General features: G+C 37.1%; 1 protein-coding gene across 1 annotated transcript in view; it reads left to right on the forward strand.

The window, feature by feature from the left end:
• The window catches only part of PIP4P2 (phosphatidylinositol-4,5-bisphosphate 4-phosphatase 2), a 56,278-nt gene extending 39,857 nt beyond the window's left edge, over positions 1-16,421 (forward strand). Inside the window, exons 5-7 of the mRNA XM_072734342.1 lie at positions 553-605; positions 13,924-14,014; positions 14,854-16,421. Of these exons, the coding sequence (XP_072590443.1) occupies positions 553-605; positions 13,924-14,014; positions 14,854-14,997 (288 nt within the window). The 3' untranslated portion in view covers positions 14,998-16,421. The remainder of the gene's footprint in view (positions 1-552; positions 606-13,923; positions 14,015-14,853) is intronic.
• Positions 16,422-22,926: the final 6,505 nt, after the last annotated feature.

Genomic DNA, 22,926 nt, shown 5'->3' on the forward strand with positions numbered 1-22,926 from the left:
CTCTCTCTCTGTGTCTCTCATGAATAAATACATAAAATCTTAAAAAAAAAAAAAAAAAAAAGGAGAGGGAGAACAGACTCCCCTCTGAGCAGGGAGCCCAAGTTTGGGCTCAATCCCAGGACCCTGGGATCATGACCTGAGCTAAAGGCAGACGTTTAACTAACTGAACCACCCAGGCACCCTTAGTCCTCAAGATTTAAAGGCAAAACATCTTTGAAGGTCCATGAAATATATTTTTATTCCTTGAGAGTGAACTGAGACATAAAGCTGAAAGAAATGACCCTAATTACAGCATTACGTTCAGATTTCGTTGTAAAGTCAACCTAGATTGCGTCAGAACTTTGGACAAGTCATGGGAACTGCTGCAGAGGAGAATCCCAAACATTATTTTAAGGGAAAGGAAGAAGTATTGAAGGGGAAAAGCTCCTATAACCATGAGAAGGGGGTTGCTTCTGCTGTGATCCCTGATAACATTTGAACTAAAAGAAACATCTTATCAGATTGGATAGTTTTCAGTTGTTTTTCTTTTCAATCTTTTCTTTTTATTTACAGTGGATGGAACTGAGGTTCAACACTCTGGCAAAATGCCCACACTGCAAAAAAATGTAAGTTTTACTACCATTGGAAATGCTACTGGGAAGTACTTGAGAAGAGTTTAAAGAGCAGAATTCTTACTATGGTAGATTTTGATTTGAAGATATACCATGGGATGAATGCATACTTAATATATTTATGCTTTCCAAGACAAAAAAAACCCCATATCTTTAAGCTGATTAATATGTTCCATTTTGAAATGAAAATGATTGGGCTTGATTATCACTCTCCAAAGGGAAATCAATTTCTAGGAAAGAAATTACTAATATTACCAGTAACCTGGTGAGGATTTACAAATGCCCTAAGAGGTTATAATCTATAGCAAATAATCTAAAATTTATCTTTAAAAAATGGACTGTAATTTAGGAGAAGCACCAGTTTTTTGGAAGTTTATAATTAGATAGTTGTTAGCTTTTTAAATTTCCTGTCTAGTGAGACTATTCTCTAAGAGCAAAGTTTATGTAATTATTTATGTATTTAACTACTCAGTGTATTTTCCTCTATTCCTAAATAGCATACCTAAGGAAATTTACAAAAAGTGGTATAAAAATGGTAAAAAAAATTGGAGATATTTTGATTAAAGACATATTATGGCAGCTCTATTGGGGGTGGGTCCCCAGATCACCCCAAGATAATGTGATTTTCTAGGAGGATTAATAAGAATTAGTGTATATTTGTACTCACAGCTATGATTTATTACACAAAGCAAAATCAGCAAAAGAAAAAGACACAGGGGACAAAGTCTGGAGGACACCAGGTGCAAGTTTCCAAGAGTCCTCTCCTAGTAGAGTCACACATGAAGGGCTTAATTCCTCCAGCAGGGAATTGCCACATCGCAGGTGAAATATTGTCTATTGAAGAGGCTCATTAGAGATAGCGTCCAAGGTTTTTATGGGCGCTGGTCACATCGGCACCTACTGCATAGCACACACCAAATTTCTAAACTCTCAGAAAGAAAGCAGGTATTCAGCATAAATCATATAAATCATATTGTTTGCATAAACAATTTAGGCACAGTAGGCCACTCTTATCAGTTAGAGAATTGTGGGAACGTTTTAGATATTTAGGTTCACAGATGTCAGCCAAGGGTCAATCCTGAAAGCAGACCTTTCTAAGGATACCTGTCTCAGGCCTGGTATATAAGAACTCTTTCTGCACAATATTTATTTTGATAACAAAATTTTAATTTAAAAATTATTGTTCTCCACTTATATGTGTGAACTGTAACTTTAGCTAAGGAAATTAAACTGCAGTGGGTTGACAGTTCAGCTTTTAAAACTGAAAATATGAGTACGAGGTTTAATTAGTGTGATCCCTAGTATGATATAAACACCTTATCTGTTTTGAGGGATTCCTAATGATTTCTAGGAGAAAAGAACTGAGAAGTGTCTGAGTAAAGTATGTGTAACAAAATTTCCCCGTTTATCTCTGCTGGATCTAATTCCAACTGAATATAGCCTTGTAAGGATAACTTCTTCACAGCAAATTTCTAGGTTCAGAAGAACAGACATTTCCTTTTTTTTTAAATTTATTTGTGAAATTAATCAACTGAATTCTTGACTTTGTCGAATCCAGTAGAAATCTGTACATGAGAAGCAAAGTGGATAACCTCAAATACTACACAGAAAAAGATATACTTGAGAGACACTTCCGTATACATGTATGTGAAAATATGTGAATGATCCATATTTTGTGCGTTATCTATATTTTCACAAAAATGAAAAAAATTAAATTGCAAATATCTTCACCAAAAAAGATTAAATTGGATGAAAAATTCTATGGAATTAAAAATTCTGTAGCACCTACGTGGCTCAGTCAATTAAGCACCCAACTCTTAGTTTCAGCTCAGGTCATGATCTCATGAGTTGTGAGATTGAACCCCATGTGAGGCTCGAGCTCAGCATGGAAACTGCTTGGGATTCTTTGCCTCCTTTTCTGCCCCTTTGTGGTGCATGCATACACTAGCACTCTCTCTCTCTCTTTCTCTAAAAAAATAAAGTCTTCTAAAAAATTAAATAAAAATCTACAGAAGATAAAAACCAGAAACTTCTTGTGATTAGTAGAGTGTATGCTAAGTACAGTGATGGTTACTTTATACACAGAGATCTATTAGCTGTAATCCTTCCAGCAATCCTGGAACACAGGAATTATTATCCTCATTTTACAGATGAGGAACTGTTAGTGAGATTAAGGATTTTGCCTAAGTGATTTGCTTGGGTAAGTGTTTTAGAACAGTGGCAATACTTTGCTAATAATAAAGAAACATTGAATGTCCAGATAGTCTATGATTGGTTAAAATTCCACGAGACAGTGTATTCATGTTAAGAATTTGTATCAGTTACTTAAGGAACAGTGTGCATAGAAATTCACATGGAATAAATCTGCTTAAAATCACTCTTAAAGGAACATTTATGGAATTGGAATCACATGCTAAACATGGGAGGACTCAGGGCATCCGTTACTTATTTGAGTAAAGATGCTGTTATCACATGAACACTCATGGCTTGTATCTACAGTTGTTTTCTCTTTGAATGTTCTCCTTCATAACAAAATGATGAGTCAACTGTTGAGATAAGATTCTAAGGAATCTTCTTTCTTTTTTTTTTTTAATTTTCTTAATAGATTTATTTATTTATTGGGGGGGGAGGGGCAAAGGGAAGGGAAGAGGGAATCCTAAGCAGACTTTGCACTGAGCATGGAGCCCAAAGTGGGCTTGATCCCATGACCCTGAGATCATGAGCTGAAACCAAGAGTCAGATGCTTAATTAACCCTGTGCCACCCAGCCGCCCCAGGAATCTTACTTCTTTAAACACAAGTACAAAATACGCTAAAACTATGTTGAAGTTATAGAGGTTACTAAATCATTGCTATGAAACCGTCACAAAACACATGCAGGAAAGCTTGCCCCAGTGGCTCCGGGGACCAAGAAGCAGTTTTTCATGTCACTGTTTCCCACTGGGGCGAGCTTGTTCTTTCGGTGAGCTGGGCACCTTGCAGCCACTGTGGGACAGGAGCTGTAGTCCTAGCATTCTGAAATAGTGCTTGGTCTACATCGTTGCGATAGACCTAAGACTGGTAAAGAGGCTGGTTTAATCTGTGATAATTACTATTGGGTATCATTTCTCCGTATCACTGACATACTCCTTTGTGGATCATCTCCTGACATTTTAAATGATAGTAGGCTCTTACTCTCTTTTATTTTGCTGTTTCGTGCTTTCTTTTATGATTATCCATGAATTGAGTAGACAGTCTTGTGCGAGATACTGTATGCTTGAAATAGAGGATGTAACCTTGTCTTCAGGGAACTTATTCTTGTGGATATTGGGGAGAGAATAGTCAAGTACAATAAAGTTTTAAGTGCTTTGAAAGAGCGACACCTTGCATTTTCTGCTCTCAGAGCCCCGAACCCAGATTAGAGGGAAAGGGTACTTGAAGAGAAGGCTTCCAGTTGGGTGGATGGTATATGAAATAGGTTATTAAAGATGAGTGGGAATCATGTGACAAAAGAAGGCAGGATGGGTCCTTGTAGAAGGAGCTACCTGTGCAGAGGTACGGTGGAGTCAAGGTATATAGATGTGATATTAAGGAAATGGAACAGATAGGATTGAATGTGAAGGTATGAGAGCGGTTGGGGTAAAGGATGACTTTCTGACAGGCTATAGAACCATTTGCTAAGATAGGGAATTAGCATCTAGAAGAACTATGTCTGGCAGACACATGCCAAATTCACTTTGAACATATTGGATATAAAGAGACTCTAGGTGTGCTAGGCTGTCTAAATCTTCATCCCTTGAAATTCATATCCATCTACTTTTCAAACCACCGATCCTTGATCAGTATAGCCTTGGCTCCTCCCTGCCTTTACCAGGATAAATGACATCTGAAAATAATTCCGTATTGGTTATCTTTTTACAAATGTACAGCTGTGCACTTCAGCAAAACCCTTGCTGGACACTCCCTTTTGATTAAATCCCTGTCCCTGCTTAAATCCTTCTCCCATCCCTCTTAAACTCCCAGCCCTCCGCCACCAGTCCTGCAGCCTCAGCAGGGAAGCTGCCTTCTGTGTCCGACTGAGGCTATCCGTGCGCGCTCCGTCTTCCCGCTGCCTGCCCATACACCACCTGTATCTGGGCGCACTTCATTTTCTCTTCTCAGAAGGAGGCAGTTCTCTTCCCTTCGGTGCGTATTCCTTTGTTTGATCAAGGCACCCATTCCATCTGGAGTGAAGTGCAATTAGCCATCATCCCCAGTGGGTCCCTGAATTTGCTTTTATAAAATTCATGTCCCAGTGGCAACTTTGATAGATCTGATCAGTCCTCATCCTGCTTATATTCTCTGTAGTCAGTATTTGGTTCTGTGGATCATCCTGGTTTTTTCCTTAAAATTTGTTATTTTCTCAGTTTCCAGGTACCACTTTGTCCTGCTCTCTTCCCACTTCTGAGAACATTCCTGCGCTATTCCCTTTGTTGACTTCACTTTCTCTTCCAAGTAGTTAAATATTGCTTTTCTCCAGGGTTGCAACTTTACCACACAAGATCTTGGTTTTCTCATAGTTTCGTCTGTCATATAAATGCCATTAAATCACAACCAAACGCCACTAAATCATCTCAGGTCTGTCTTTGGAGCTTCAGATAATAAATATGCAGCCTGTATTCACCATTTTCCCTATGATTATTTCAATCTGGATGTCCATTGGTATCTCAAACCTACATACTCAACTTCCTTACACTCTGCAAACTAAGATTCCGTGTCTGCTGATGAATATATTGCACTAATGAATGTTATCCCATCTGCCCAGCAGACCAAGCCAGAAATCTGAATGTATCTTTATTCCCCATATCCAAATGGAAACAAGTCCTATCATTTCTCTCTTTTGACATTTCAGTTCTGATCTCTTATTCCCACTATTCCTACTTTAGTTCATACATTTAGGATCCCTCTCCAGGACTGTTGTAACAGCTTTCCAATTTATCTGTTGGCCTTTAGCCTTGCCATTCTCTTTTCCAATTATTAGAGTAATGGTCCAGATACAAATATGATTTTAAACTCTGGCTCTAAATCTTTTAGTAGCTCCAAAATTCATGGTCGTGGTGTACAGTTGTACAGGCTGTATATTGCACGAGGTGCTATTTTCATTATTATCCCAGGCTTGTCTATTTGTGGCATATAAAGTATCCTGAAGAAGGACGTATTTTACTTATTGATATAAAGGCACCATATGGACTATTATAGGCCCATTGCCTAAAATCCAAAATCAAACTCCAAACTTCTTAGCAAGGTATATACAACCCTCCAGGTTTAGGTATTTGCCTTATCTATCTAGTGATGTTTTTATTATGCTTTCTTCCATCTTCATACACAAATTACTATGTACCAGCCTCAATAAAATATTCAAATTCCATAAATATACAATACAGTTTCTTGCTTCTGTCCCTAAATCTCATCCTGCTGGACCTCAGACGGCCTGCCTAGTCCATTTCTCCTTCCTATATACTTGGAAAACCCCTACTTAACTTCACAAATTAACTCCTACTATAACCCTTGATTCTACTACTCTACTACTCACCTACAGAAGCCTTCTCTGAAAGAAAAGTTACTCTGCTGCTTGTTTCTTGAACAAAATTCTTATGTTCTTCAAACCTGAACAATGTCACGTTTCCTGCTCAGATTACTTACTAGTTTTCTCATCTCTTCACATCTTATCCTATCCTTAAGCTATAACTAATAAAACTTTCCCTGGCTACCTCATCCGCAAGTTGTGCTGTAAATAATATTGATTGGCACTGTCTTCATTTTCCAGATGTCCTTTATAATGCTTGTGGCCCATGGGGGAGTATTGCGAAGGGAAAAGTTACTAACCTGGGAGTGAATAGTTAGATGTTTGGGAGGTATTGCATGATCTCTTACTTTTGGGAGATTTCTTGTCCATGTTTTGTATATTAGAGGCTCTTGACTTTCATATCCAGTAACATAGAGCACTAGTTAACTATAACAAACATTCTTTTAAATGCATAGTTCAGTTCATATAAAAGTTAAGAAAATACCCAGGGATGGGAAATAAAGAGGAAAGGACAATCATGGCTGTCATTTCAAGTATCCTGAGGGTATTTGCCAATACTGGTGATCTGGCCCCTTGGGTTTCAATGTTCAGATGAAGAATGAGAGGAAGGCCTTGGCCTCCCAGAATGTGGAAAGTTGAAATACCATCCCGTCACTCCCAGAAAAAGTACTTAAGGCTGTTCTTCATGAAAAGAGTGGGTAGGGAAAAAAATCTACCAGAAAAGGAATGTTACAAAGTAGAAATTCGATGAGCCTTATATTTTACCTCGTTTATGTGGTCTAGGAAAAGCCAGTCTCTGACATCAATTTAAAGTGGTTTAGGGTTTGTATCATTCTAGGGAACCTGGGAAAAGCAAATGAAAATTCTCTGTGGGTGAAGCCTCCCCTAAACCATTCTTATGGATTTCTTATATTAAGAACTGCCAAAATAAATTATCAACAAAAGTTACCAACCACATGAGGAAGCAAGGGACTATAAGCAGAATCAGCATCAGAAACAAACAGTAGGGCAGCCCTGGTGGCGCAGCGGTTTGGCGCCGCCTGCAGCCTGGGGTGTGATCCTGGAGACTTGGGATTGAGTCCCACATCCGGCTCCTTGCATGGAGACTGCTTCTCCCTCTCCCTCTGCCTGTGTCTCTGCATCTCTCTCTGTGTGTCTATGAATAAATAAATAAAATCTTTTTTTTTTTTAAAGAAACAAACAGTATAATTAGATTTCCAAGGACTTCAGATATAACTATTATAGAATATGTTACAACCGTGTATAAAATGTTTTAAAAAAATAGAAGTGAGAAAACAGTCCATAAAAAAACGACCAAGCACACACAGAAACCTGTACACAAGCTTTCATGGCAACTTTATTCTTAATAGACCCAAATTGGAAACAACTCAGATAAAAAAAAAAAAAGAAAAAAAAAAAGGAAACAGCCCAGATGTCCTTCCATGGGTGAATGGTTAAACAAACTGTGGTACTTCCATACCTTGAAATACTATTCAGCAATGAAAGGAATGAGGTATAGACATATGCAACAGCTTGGATGAATCTATGCTGAGTGGAAAAAAAACAGTCCCATGAGGTTGCCTACAGTATGATTTCATTCATCTAACATTTTGAAATGGTAAATTTTTAGAAATGGAGAGCAGATTAGTGACCATGTAGTGGGTGCAGAGGGCAGGGCAAATCAGAGGGACACAGGTGTGGTTATAAACGGATCGTTGTAGTGTTGGAACTGTTTTGTATCTTTACTGTGGTGATGGATACTTAAACCTACACATGTGATAAGATTGTATAAAATTAAATACGCACATACACAAATGAGTATAAATAAAATAGGAAATCTGTCAGTGGATTGAACCAGTACTTACATCCTGGTTCTAATAATATACTGTAGTTTGCCAGCTGTTCTTACCATTGGAGAAATGGCATAAAAACCCATGGGATCTTTCTGTATCATTTCTTATAACTGCTTATGAATCTACAACTGTCTTAGAATAAAACATTTACTTAACATAAACAACAACCAGGTAGATTTAAAAAAAAAAAACAATAAAACTCACAGAAAATACAATGCAATGAATGGACAGATTAAGCAGCGGGTGAAGGTAAAAATTGAATTTTTGGTGGGTTACAAGAGAGAAGTAAATGAATTACCTAGAATCCAACAGGGGCACACAGGTAAGAGTAATATTAAGAGAAATGTGTATGAGAGGCATCTGAATTATATCTGATTTAGAAGGCAAAACTGGAGAATGAGATGGGACATTTTGAAGAGATAATCCCAAAGGATTTTTCAGATCTGTGAAAGATCTGAACCTTTAGATCCCAAAAGAACACTGAAATCCATGCAAAATAAGCAAGTGCATTATAGTGAAATTGCAGAAAACCTAAGATAAATAGAAGATAATAAATAAAAGCAGAGAGAGAGAAGACCGATTTTTTTTCTAAAGAATTTTTAAAAGATTTTATTTATTTGATAGAGAGACAGCACAAACAGGGGCAGAAGGAGAGGGGAGAAGCAGGGTCCCCGCTGAGCAGGGAGCCCGATGTGGGGCTTGATCCCAGGACCCTGAGATCATGACCTGAGCTGAAGGCAGATGCTTAGCTGACTGAGCCATCCAGGCTCCCCACCCCCAGATTTTTACTATAAAAAAGTGCCGGTTCTGTCAGCAAACATCTCAACAGCAACAATGAAACCCAAAAAACAAATTTAAAGACACTTAAAAGTATTAAGAGAAATTAAGCATCAAACTGATATTATAGCCCAACCTAAGCCATAAGAGAATAATGAAGACACTGGTCTGTATTTTAAAATGCATACCAATGCACCACAAACAGCAACAATAGCAAAAAATCCAGAACATTTACCATCTTGATACCCTCACTAAAGAAACTGCTAAAAGATGAACTTAGGGAAAATGGAAAATATCCTGAAGGAAATTTCTACAAGGCAAAAAGAAATGGTGAACCAAGATTTTGTAAACAGTCATCAGGAACATTGTATAAAAGAGCAAAAGCAGCAGTAATGAGAATATTAATGCTAATGAATTTGGGGAAATAATACAAGAGAACTGACATATTGGGAACAAGAACATCTAAGATGGGAGTAGAAGTTTGGAAGTTAACGCTTTCTGTGATTCCGTATTGGGAGGGTAGATTTGCTAAATGATTTTGGTTTTTAAATGTTATGTATGTTAAAAAAATTTCTGCTAAATTAGTAGAAATAAATTGTAAAACTTTCTAAATAGTAGGTGGAAAATGAAATAAAAAAATCATGGTCAAGCCACAAGAAGTGTAGAAGTGAGGGTGGAGAAGCATAGAAAATACAGAAACTATAGAAAGCCAAAATAAGATAGCAGAAATAATCCACATATATATCCGCTGTCAGGTTATATGTAATTAGACTTGGACTCGTCAGCAAGACGTTCCAGGAATTATCAGACTAGCCTGAAGTCCATATACAGTTTGAAGAAGAAACCCATGAAATACAAGAACATAGGATGAAGATAAAAGGAGAGAAAAAAGGTCAAATCACAAAACCCTCACCAAAGGAAAGCTACACCATGCAACACTAGCCAACATGAAAATAATAATATTAACGTCACTTAAAAGAACAGAATGCTGTTCTCTTCTTTATTTTACCAGAAGAACTTTCAAAGTCTAACTGGCCACCCAGCTAACCACATTTTCTAGTCTCTCTTGAAGAAGATTGTAGCCATGTGTTCAAATTAAGGCAAAACTGCTTGTCTTAATTTTCTCTCCCCTCTTCCATTTGGCTGGAAAAGGCATCTGCAGCAGGACACTTGTCACCTCTGTTGTCTGGCAAGAGCAGTTAATCCCAGAACAGAGCTGTTTCTCCAGCCTGAAGCTGTACATTTATCTTTGAAATCTTATATGCAAAAGAAATAAACTTTTTAAGCTACTATATATTGGATGTCTTTATTCTAGCATTTTAGCAGGTACCTTGAGTATATCTCATGTGCTTTAGGGTAAAAAGAATGATTATTATGGTCACTCCATCAAAAACATAAATTCTGGAGGCTGCTGGCTGGCTCAGTCGGTAGAGCACGTGACCTCAGGGTCATGAGTTCAAGGCCTACCTACACTGGGCATGGAGCTTACTTTAAAATAAATAAATAAATTTTAAAAAACAAATGCATAAATTCTGGGTTTGTGTGAACCACATAATATGACTTCAAAATAAGTGAAATAAAAATTTATAATTATAAGGACTGTGCTCTTGTACACCAAGACATTAATATGAAAAGGTAAATTCTAATACTCTTAGAAGATTTTAGAAATATTTTTATGACAGGTAGAAAAGAATTTCCTACACAAGGCAGAAGAAACCAGAAAGGAAAACATGGATAATTTTTACTATGTTAGAATACATTAATTTCATGAATAAAAACTTATTATCGAAGCATGTTATTCAAAATGAATTTTAAAACCCACAGGCTTAGAATCCTCAGGGACAGCAGCATCTATGTGCCAAGTCAGAACTAAAACCACCGTCACAGATTTCACCCCACTGACTGTTTACAAGACCCCTGGTGGGTGTAGTTTAAAAAATTTTAAGAACCAAAAATTCTCTCAGTTATTGGCACAGTCTGTGAGCCATGGGTTTGAGGCATTCGGTGAGCTCACTCACATCTGCATGAGCTTTGTGGTCCTGGAGCAGGATGTTCCTAGCACCCTCTGCCGGGCTGAGGTCCACCTGCAGCCCCCCTCGGGTGGCTGGAGAAAGTTCCTAGACAGGTTCACCTCGCAATCCTCAGGCTTCTGCCTCTTGAGAACTATTGGGTCTTGTGTGCACTTGAATCATATGTGATCGAGAACTGACGAAAGATAATACTTCACTTCTGTGACCAACTGTTGGAATCAGAAATTAAAACAACAACAACAACAACAACACCTTGGTAACATTGTGGGTACCAAGAACCTGTATAGTTTATACATTGTAACATCCTGTTGTAAAATCTGCTAAAAGGCATACTTTCAGCAGGACTTTGTGGGTAGTTGGAGAGGGGATGGCCAAGCCAGGGACAAATTATGTATCTGGAAAACGTTCCTTAGAGATTTTGTGTTTGGCACTTTCAGGTCATCATCTGGCAGGAGTTTATTTAGCATTGGCAGCCTTTCTGAAGTGTGCTTTTATCAGGTTTAGAACCTATGTTAAGGGTTTTAGTAATATTTTAAAACTCTTTAATAATGGTTTTTTTTTTTTTTTTTTTTAAGTGAAGGTTAATCTTACAAAAAAAAAATGAACAAACAAACCCACAGGCTGAAAGAAGATAGAAACAGTATAGACAACTTCCTGGAATACTATGCAAATTATATAAATATCATCTGTGAGTCCGTAAGCTAAAGATAGCCCCAAAACCAAGGGATAATAAAATGAACAAGTGATTAATGGAGAAAAGAAAACCAGTAGCCAACTAGCCTTTGAAAAGATGTTCAGTTTTGCTAGAAATCATGTTAAAACCAGTGAAATACCCTTCACACCCATAAAATTGTCAAGCATGAAAACAATACTCAGTGTTGAAGTGTTGATGTGGATGGAACATTGGAAGCTCTCGTATGAAGATGGTGGGGATGTGTAAATTGAGCATTTATGAAAGCTGGAGGTATGTCTACAATACAACCTAGCAATTCTGTTCCTAGGAATATGTTTGAGAAAATTCCTGCCTGTGTACGTACGAAACACAAAGGAGTGTTCAAAGCAGCATTGTTATAATAGCCAAAAATTAAGGGGGGACAAAAAACCCCACAACCAAACCTTTGCGCGCATTAACGGGGAGAATAAGTAAACTGGTACTTTCATATAACAGAAGATAGTTGTGAAAATGAGCTAGATCTCCACATACGAGTGTGCAAGAGTCTCCTACAGAGTGTTAAGCAATCAAAAAAGGGCAAGTCACAGAAGCATAGTTCAGCACCCACACATACGAAGTTTTAACACATGCAAAACAGCACAACGTAGCTCATGCAGATACCATGCGTGTACTAAATGCATATGAGATTTTTAAATCTATGCAGTAGGTACCTGTTGCTCATTACTTTATCCCCATGATAATATGACACTGGAGTTATAGGGTAGCAGTAGAGTCTTTCTTTTGTGGGAAGACCTCCCAGAGGTAGTGATTGTGTAGGTTGGATGATGGGAAATGAGCATGGCTTTTCTAAGGATAATTCACGCACTGAAATTAATGTACTAAATAATAAATAAATGTACTTTGGCTCACAGAAAAGCTGCTCCGGTATTCACTGAAGACCTTTTGATTTCCTTAATATACAATCTGATAAACTGAGCTGGTTTACAATCCTTGGCAGATTAGACTGCCAGAGGCAGATACACAGGTAAATGGGACATGACAGCCGGCTGTGAGGCATAAAGGCAGGGAAAACCCCCAAATGCCCGTGTAAGAATTAAAACTAAAAGTAGTCTAAAGGCTAACTATAAAGGCAGTGAATCTTACATGTCCTGGTAACTCCACGTAGCAAGCTGTATGCGATGGTGACATGACCCCAGGTGACCCAGATGTTTGTTTCAGTTCAGGAATTTAGGAATGTTGATGATATATATTTGAAACATTATTCATTAATTTTTTAAAAAAGGTTTAGAACTTAAAGGAAACTTTTTCTGTTATGCAAAATTAACCTCTTTGGAATAGCACATCTCTAAAGTATGCCTAGTAAGTAATACATTTATTTATTCTATTTATGCAGCATACCTTCTTTGAGCAGTTACTCTGTGCGAGGCATGATGTTGACACTGGCCATACAAAAACAGATCAGATACTTGATTATTTGATTCACTAATACAGCGCCTCCTACATGATGTGTGTTAATATATTTATGCTTAGGAAGAGAAGAAAGTGCTAATTTGGTGGTGTGATTTTCTGCTATACTTGTACCATTTTGAAAATTACAAAAATTAAAAGTGTAAATAACTCAAAAGTATTGGATTTAAAATTTCAGTTGAGAAGTGTGGCAACAGTATAGGCTTTTATGAATTTCCCATAGGCTTCTTGCAGTATGTATTAAAAGATTTTAAAAAGTTTAATCTCGTTGATTTTACAATCCTAATCTTGAAATTTTATTTTGAGAAAACCAAGAAAACTAAACAGAATGCTTTTTAAAATGATGTTTACCTGGCATTATTTACAGTAATGAAAATTCTAAGTGTTCAGTAGTAGGGGATTGGTTAAATTAGGTTATATTCATCCATTGGAATTCCAATTTGACAATATTTAATGACATAGGAAAATGCATATACTATGTTAGTAAATTAAAAAAACTAGCTGGAGGAAAATATGCTGAAATACTAAGTGACTATGTAGTGGGTTTATAGGCAATTTTCCTGTCCCTTTTTATTATTTACTCTATTTTTCAAATTTTCTACAGTAGACATACACTGTTATAACTGCAAAAAATGAAGCGCTATTTCTAAGATAGCACATATTTTCCATCTCAGAATACATTTTTTTGAAATGGGTTTTTATCTTTGGAGATCATTATTGATCACAGCGGTTCTTTTGTGGATACTGTCAATAACCAAGGCTTGAACTTTGTGTAAAGCCACTGTAATATAATTTATCATTCATCATTATATTAACTTCTTAAAAAGGACATTTTTATGCATGTTCTTCTCTCTCAAAGAAATAAATGGAAGTACATGTATTACTAAAGTCATAGAAAAGTAGTCACAGAGATGAAATGGAGAAACCGCATGTCAGTAATGTTCTCTTCTGCTGTCATGAATTTGCAGTTCCTCAGTGGGTAGTGCACTCCCACGAAGACGCTGCTGTGCATATATTACCATTGGAATGATATGTATTTTCATTGGAGTTGGATTAACTGTGAGTATTACTCTACTCACTGTTAGAATTCTTTCTTCTTAACTTTACCAGTAGTAAACGATGAGGCCTGGGACAGCCTTCAGTGATCCCCAAAGAGCCTGCTTCCCTGGCATACCAGTCCCAGAAGCTTCTGAAGGACTGTGGGCAATCTGAAGCCCAGTCAATCTATGGACCCGTTTGGAATGGAGCTTGCCCATCTGGTGAAATGGTGTTTGGGGACTCCTCTGAAGGTCTCTGACATTGGGGACTTCACCATCCATTAAGCAAAAGCCCACTGTTTTTATTTAGTCCCATACCAAAGCAAAAGCACTACTCAATCAGCTATGGAGGTCTGAAAAGCCATTTTTATTCAAATTAAGCACAGATTTATTATCATTGTGGGGATGGCTTATTTTTAGAGGAGACTGAAGCTAAGTAGTTGGTGTGGGGATTATTCTCCCCCAGGAGAAGGAAGGAGTTACTGATCTTTTTTGCTATTATTTACCTCCCGTTCTCCTTTGTCCTACCTGGTCCCATATTATCAGAGACACTCCTCTTGTGTCATACAACACTAAAGAGTTTCGATGACAGATTTACTTACTTATAGAAACACCATGTTCAAGTGGGCTTTTTTTTTTTTTTTTGCATAAAATTCATAGTTAATATAACCAGCAGTATTGTCTTACTAAATTTGACTCTGTCAGTGATAGTCCACAAATGCATCAACTCATATTTCATAGGGATATTGTTGCCTTAGGGATGTATTTCCTAAAAATCACGTATAAGCCAACACAAGCTCTTTAAATAAACCTTTGGTTAAAGTTTTTAATCTTTTGTTATTATATTGCTTTTTATTTTAGGTTGGCACCCAAGATTTTGCAAGGCGATTTCATGCAACCTATGTTTCTTGGGCAATTGCTTATCTCTTAGGTTTGATTTGCCTTATCCGAGCTTGCTATTGGGGAGCCATACGAGTGAGTTACCCAGAACATAGTTTTGCATAAGCTTGCTTGTAATTTGGTGATGCAGGTGAGAGTATCTGGCAGTTCTTGATAAGCTACTCTGGGCATCTTTGAGTCATTCATCCTAATGGATTCCATTCTGGTTTCTGTATAAAGTTCCAAGACTTTGGGAGTGTTTTATGAACAAATGCTCATTGCACTACATTATATGCAAACAGTTTGTTTTGCTGCTAGGTTTTCAAAGCTCCGAATAATAAAACTGTGTCTTCATGTTCTTTTACATCTTTTAAAGATATTTTGGATTTGCCAAACATTACATGTAACATCACCTTTCCATTATTATTTTTAAATCAGTTCCATTACTTGCTGATCTGTGAGTATTCCCAAGGAGTATTTATAAATATTTCTACAATAGCTTCACATTTATACTCACATTTTAGTTAAACAGTATCAAAATTGCTCGCTTTAAAATCTAAGCAATATGCATTTTGCTTGAACTGCTTACTGTAACTTTAACCTAAGATCATAGTGACCTTATTCAGGAAAAAAAAAATTGAGTGTACCTTCAAAGACTTGACATTCTTGTCAGATAAAAACCATTTCTAGATACTGTATGCTTGTTTTTTTTGTTGTTTGTAGAAAGATACAATATTTTGGTAGTAATTTAAAATACAAGAATGAAAATATTTATTTGTCCACAGTTGGAGATAATGTTGGATAAATGTTTTTTCTCAAAGATCACAGGACTTTTGTCTTTCATTTTTGTCTGCTTTTTTATTTACTAATTATAGAAGTTCTGGTCTAGATTTATGAAATTTAATGTTAATCAGCTGTATGTATTCCTTTATAGATGTTGGAGGAAGTATTTCACATAACATGTTTTATAATAACCATTTGAACAAAGATATATTTACCTTACGTTGCCCCCCTTTACATTGGGTCATGGTGAATTTTCCTTACTGGGCTAATTATGGACTACTTACATGAGAAGAGAGCCTGTGACATTTTACACTAGCTAAAATGTTGAGATTAGAGGTAGTTATTCTTATAATTCTTCTCAAATATAGCTGGTCTGATAATTACCCAACTTATTCAAGAAAGTAGATCACAGACAAAAAACAACATAGTTTTCTAAGAATTCACTAAGATTTAAGGAATCAGCTCTCGCACTGCCCATCTTTGCAGTTTTGGAAGAGAAATTGCTTAATTGAGAAATAATGTTCTAAAGCCTTTAGTATAGTAGAATTAAGATAAGGGGATAATATGAGTAAATTAATTGGCTATTCCAGAGATAAGAATAATAATTTAAATATTTATGTTCCTGACTAGTGTAAAAATGTACTCATCAGAGAATTTGGAGCAAAATATGTGTAAACTTTAAAGAGTAAATGATAAATGTTTAAATGCAGTAGCTCAGGATTATATGTACCTTTGAAAATACACTAATAAAGATTATTGTTCAAAAATTACTTTGTTATATTTCCATTTTTTAAAAATAAAATGGTGTTTCCAAAATTACCTTGAGTTATTACTCTAAAGGAGTTTTCGTGTTTAAGAACATATGTAATATTTCTTTATATAATATTCACTTATTTTTTTTCTAGTATTTTCATGGTTTCATTTTAGAAATACAGATTTTAAATCCATTAGTATTACATTTGATGTAAGGTATGAAATAAGAATCTAATTTATTTCTTAATGGCTAACTAGTTGTAACAGCAAACCCACATTAAATTATATGCTGCATGATCTTTTTCCTTTTGGACTATAATTCCGCGATAGTAGGAACTTTGGTGGCCTTTCTCACTGCTCTACCTTCAGCATTTAGAACAGCGCCTAGTGCATTTGTGTTCAGTAGATATTTGTTGCATGAATGAATAAATGATTGGATGAATTGGTATGTTAAAATTTTATCCCTTGGGTTTAGTCTTTATATTTTGTTACAGAATATATAAATGAATATCCATATACTCTTGTGTTAAAGAAAAACTTTCTAAGTAAAACCTCAAAACAAATCACATAAAAGGACTGATAGATTGTATGATGAAAAGAAAAAAAAGAACTGTGTGAAAAAATCATAACTAAAGCCAAAAGATTAACTTTGATATTTCCACAATAGTAGAAAGAGTTAATCTTTTTAATACAGGAAAGAACTAAAGGTACAAAAAAGCAATTCATAAAAGAAGAAATGCTATAAGTAATAAACATGAACTTCTTTTCAGTTTACTAATAATCAAAGAATGTAAGTTAAAACACAGAGATTCTATTTCTTACCTACTATATTAACAAAGAATGAAAAAGAGCGATTAATCCCCGAAATGCTGATGATCCGAGAAAGTATACACACACACGCAGTCTTTGACATCGTAATTCTGTCTCTAGGAATTTATCCTAAAGATGTTCTGGATAAAAGAACAAATATATTTGTATAATAATACTTATCACATTTTTGTTTACAATAGAGATTAAAAGTAAGAAGTCTAAAAATTCAACTAAGTTATAGGTGAAATAGATCATGGTACTTATATTGTGAAATAACAGGTAGTCATTAACAAGATGATGAAATTTCTTATTTAATTGAATTGGCAATGGTTCACAAAATAAGGTGTGACAAAATCAGATTACAAATCAATATGCACAGTGTAATCTACTTTTTGAAGAAAATGATTTTATGTGTATGTGTTCAAAAAACTAAGGCAAATTAAGCACTAAAACAGTAAGAAGGGTTATCTCTGGGTGATAAAAGATAATAGTTAACAGATCCTATACCGAAGCTTAGTCTTATATCAATTAATATAAATTTTTACATCCAAATTTATGAGACTTTATATCCAGTTTTATTTAAAGTAAAGCATTCCTTCCAATTCCTAGTACAGATAAACTCAGAAAGTGCTGGGAAAATGTTGTTTGAAATACACCATAGTCACTAATCAGGAAAGGAAGGATGTTTTTGTACCTGCTGTACGAGGTAGTAAAAAATGGCCTAGTTCTTAGAAAAAGGGAAAAAATGGAACCACACTCAGTTATTTTTGAGCACGTCATTTGGAAGACTACATGTGTCATTTAGAAGATCCTAATAATGTGTGTAAGGTACAGTGCTGACCTCACAGCACTTGCAGTTTAATAGCCTCAGGAAGCCGAGAAAGCACATATTCTGGTTCCTGTTTTACCAGAAGAAATTGAAGTATCACTCTTACAGATCTGAAAATGTGGGTTTTAAGTGGGGTAGGCAACTGCGTTCAAAACAAGAACTTCTGGATGATTTTGATGTAGGTTTTCCTGAATCATCCTCGTGAGAAACACTGCACTATACCATGCACACACACGTTTGCATCCACTTTCTCTGGCATTCAGATTTTCTTAAATAGAAAGGCTTTGATTGTATTTGAGTAAATAATGCCATTTCCTTCGATTATCTTTTTTTAAGCTCTTATTTATTTATTCATGAGAGATGCACAGAGAGAGGCAAAGACACAGGTAGAAGGAGAAGCAGGCTCCTCCCTGCGGGGAACCCGAACTCATCCCAAGACCCCAGGATCACGCCTTGAGCCAAAGGCAGATGCTCAACTGCTGAGCCACTCAGGCGTCCCACCTTTGCTTATCTTTTGTTTTTAGTTTTGATCTAGCTATGCTTGTGCTTGTATGTTATGAAACTACAGCCATTTCTATGTGCTGGAAATTGCTATAAATTACAAATTACAATTGCTAATTGTACAATTAGCTATAAATTACAATTAAAAATTGCTACAAAATCTAAATCTGCACTTATTTGATGTGTTTGGATATTGTGTGTGTATATATAGGCACCGAAGGAAAAAAAAACCCTAGTGCTTATTGATTTGCCTTAATATTAAATCTATGTCATAGTCATCATGACTCTACCACTGAAGAAGCTCAGAGAGGCTAAATAATTAAAAGTCATTCAGCTTATATGTGATGGAGACTGTTGGAAGCAAACAATCTTCCTTCAAAATTTATCTGCTTTCCACTACAGCAGGAGATTTTTATTGTGCTTTGCTTTGTAGAGAAAAACTTGAATTTTGTGCCCCCTTCTGTTCGTTGTCTATAACTGATTTGTGGAAAGAAAATTGAAAACTGCCCTCAGTATTCATTTCACAAATGGAATACTTCTGTTTAAAAAATATTTTTATGAATTTGATATTATATCCAGCTTTCTGTTAGAAGATTTTATGTAAAAAATATTATTACACATATTTATTTTCTTTTTTATAATTAGCATAAAATCATAAGAAGAGTGGCAAGGAATATGACATTAAATATGAGGAAATTGACATACAATGAATTTTAATGTAACTTCTTCTTCTTGTAATAGCAATATTGAAATGATTGGTAAATAGCTCAAAATGCTAAAAAGGATCTGTAAAGGTTTTTAATTTTTAAAATCATTTTATATGCTCAGTTACAAATAAGATTGTTATGTTTGGATAAATATACATATATTTGACTTGAGGGAGAACATTATGTGAAAAGCAGAAAAATTAAAAGCCTATGCGTTTTTGGGACTGGCCCACAGACTTAAGTATCAGATAAGGTTACAGTTCTATAAAGTAAATATGGTTTGTAATTTGACAGGTGAGAAGCTTCGATCTACCAGAAATCAAAGATTTTCAGTTTTGTCAGTGTAACTAAGCTCATTTAAGGTAACTTGCTAAATAGGAATTGATCACACACTTTCCTCTCAACAAATTTTTAAATTTACCTTGAGTGGTTTATGCATGTATAGGTATTAATGGTTGATTGTAGAGCTACTGAAAGTTTCCAGTGTTCAAATTGATTTTTTCTGAAAAACCTTGCTGGAGTGTCTGATATTTCTACATTAGATAGATCTTTGGCTTACGATATTGGACATTTAAATTCTACATTTTCATTAGTTTCTAAGCTTTTAGCAAGAGCAAGCTTAGGATATTTGTAGAGAATTCCTTAGCTTATGCAAGGCTTCATTTTTTTCCTGGCTTCTTCTTGAATACCTGCCTTATTCTTTTTTTAAAAAGTTCCTGTCTGCCTACCATCTGCAACTTACAAATATCTGTTCACTCCCCCCTAATCAATGCGGACTTCAGTACCTGGTTTTCATTCTTACCATATGTTATTGATTTAAATGTCGACGTGAATGGTCTGGACTCAGTTCTGATTCCCTCAAATCTAATGACCTTCCATCCCACTTCTGCTATTCATCTCCAGGTGTACAGGGGGTACGCATACTTGGAAGCACTCCATCTCTGAACTCTTATGCTCAGATAGTCACTCTCTGGACCTGTACTTCCTCTATCCTTACAAAATCCTCACTCTGTTTTTGTTTTGTTTTGTTTTAAGATTTTATTTATTCATGAGAGACACACAGAGAGAAGCAGGCTCCCTACGGGGAGCCTGATGTGGGACTGGGTCCCAGGACTCTGGGATCACACCCAGAGCCAAAGGCAGATGCTCAACCACTGAGCCACCCAGGTGCCCCTTCTCACTCTCTGTACTATGTTTCATGAATACCACCTTCAGCACTGAGAGTTTCTTAATTATTTTCCAGTCTATTGGAAAGATTTCCAGTAAATCCCACAACCACACAAATACCACTAGATTTTTAATTTTCTTTTTTTTAAAGATATTATTTGATAAGAGATAAAGAGAGTGAGAGAGAGAGAGAGAGAGAGAGCACGCACGGGGAGTGGCAGGCAGAGGGAGAAGCAGACTCCCCCTGCGCAGGGAGTGGGGCTCCATCCCAGGACCCTGAGATCATGACCTGAGCCAAAGGCAGATGCTTAACTGAGTCACCCAGACACCCAGATTTTTAATTTTTACCTTCAGCTGCTCCTCAGGATTGTTTCCCTGTCTCCGGCAATTCCTGCAAATTTCCCACAGGTGCTATCTGAAAATTTCAAAGTCCTAACGCCCCTTATCACACTTTCCACAGTAGACCCCCTTCCTCCCGTGGCAGATGATTGATTTCACCTATTCTAACCTTTGTCCTTTCCCTCCACCTACACTAGACCCACCCCATCCCCCCATTCCTCAGGGAACTCCCAGTACCTTCTCATTATTCTATCCGTCTGGCTGCCCCGTTGTGGGCATCTACCTGGCATCACCATTTTTTCTTCTCATTATCACACCCTTTAGGGCTCATCAGGTATCTATCCTCTCAAGGACATGCACTTCTCTTTCTTCATGTCTAGAGACCCACCTCACTTGTCCTCATCAACACTGCCTGGGTTACTGTAGGAGTCTGGATGAATCCCCCTGCTGCTGTTCTTGCCTTGCCTGCCTCCCGTCCCTCTCCTCAGCCCATTTTTAACAGGTGATTCCTTTTCCAAATGTGCATATGACCCTTTCATATCTGAAGTCCTTCAGTGTCTCTCCCCCTAGCAGTTAAGACTCTTCATGCTCCTGTAGCCTCATACTGAACCACTTGCTCAAGCGGCGCCCGTATTTTGTGTTCCTGCAGTCTTGAATCACCAGTACTTTTCCTATTCACTGTGGTTTCATTTCTGTATGTTTTTGGTCACGTGCTTCTCCCTGCAAGGAATATCCCTAAGTTAGTAAACTCCTTTTCAATCTTTGAAAATCCTCCTCTAGGAACCCTTCCGTGATCCCTCCTCTTTCTGTCAAGCCCAGATAGAATTCTTTCTTTCCCTGTACAACTTCTATTCTAAGTGTATATTTCTAACTACTACGTAGACTATCCTCTATTTTATTCATTTATTGCTACTTTTTAAAAAAATGATTTGAGAGAATGTGAGCAAGAGGAGGCGCAGAGGGAGAGAATCTTAAGCAGGCTCCCCACAGAGCATGAAGTTCCACGTGGCTTGATCTCACAACCCTGAGATCATGACCTGAGCTGAAATCAAGAGTGGGACACCTCACCGGCCGAGCCACCCAGGCGCCCCCAGGCCATTGGTACTCCTAAGATTATCATTGTCTCCTTGCTGATTGTTCCTCATACTGTCCTATTCCGGTTTGTCTGTATCCTCAGTGCCTAGCACCTAATAGGCAGAAGCCTTCAAAACTCTTTTTTGCTGAGCTGAGCTGAATCAAACCAAGTCTCTATCATGGGTTTTTAGTGCATTGTGGTGATGACTGTATGCGTGTGTGCCCCTCGGTGTGCACGTGTCCTCCATAAAGCGCTTTGTAAATGTTTGTGCAATAAGTGAGTGAGAGGCAGACTGCGGGCAGGAGGTTGGTACAGACGCTGATGCCGCCCCCTGCCTCTCAGCTTTGCCCAACGCGCCAGGCTTTCAGTAGCACCCGCAGGTGCACACGCGCCCTGGGCGTGCCTTCAGCACAGCAGTTGGCTTACTGAATCGGACTGGCCTGCTGGTGAGCCCGCACCCTCACTAGACAGTACGTTTCACCAGAGCATGTAACCGGCTTGTTTACCTTGCTCCGATAGGGTTTTATTTTTATTTTTTTTCCCGATAGGGTTTTATTAAGGAAAAGGAAGGTACTGCGAAGGTAAAGTCAAATAAGCTAGGAAAACAGTGGTAACAAAAACCTCTGCTGACAATTAGACACATTTAACTGTAATTATTATCCTTTGAGTTGGGATTCCTATTTCCACTCTCGCTTTTCCTCAATCCATTTTCCAAACCATTAAACAACAACAACAACAACAAATACCTATGGCATCCAGTTACAGATTTTGTTTGTTTATTTTATTTTATTTATTCATGAGAGACAGAGACAGAGAGAGAAGCAGAGACTTAGGCAGAGGGAGGAGCAGGGTCCGCGCAGGGAGCCCAGTGCAGGACCCGATCCCGGGACCCCAGCATCACGCCCTGGGCTGAAGGCAGGCACCAAACCGCTGGGCCACCCAGGGGTCCCCCTGGTTACAGATTTTAAAAAGCTGACAAATACCAGCTATTCAAAAAACCCATAAAAATATTTTGTCTAAGCCACCCCTCATTCCCCCTGTATTTTTACTTTTATGTATTTTAATCGCCTCTTCGTTGGGCAGTTTTGTAA

Source organism: Vulpes vulpes, chromosome 13 (assembly GCF_048418805.1).
Source record: "Vulpes vulpes isolate BD-2025 chromosome 13, VulVul3, whole genome shotgun sequence".
In the NCBI taxonomy this organism is placed as follows: Eukaryota; Metazoa; Chordata; class Mammalia; order Carnivora; family Canidae; genus Vulpes; species Vulpes vulpes.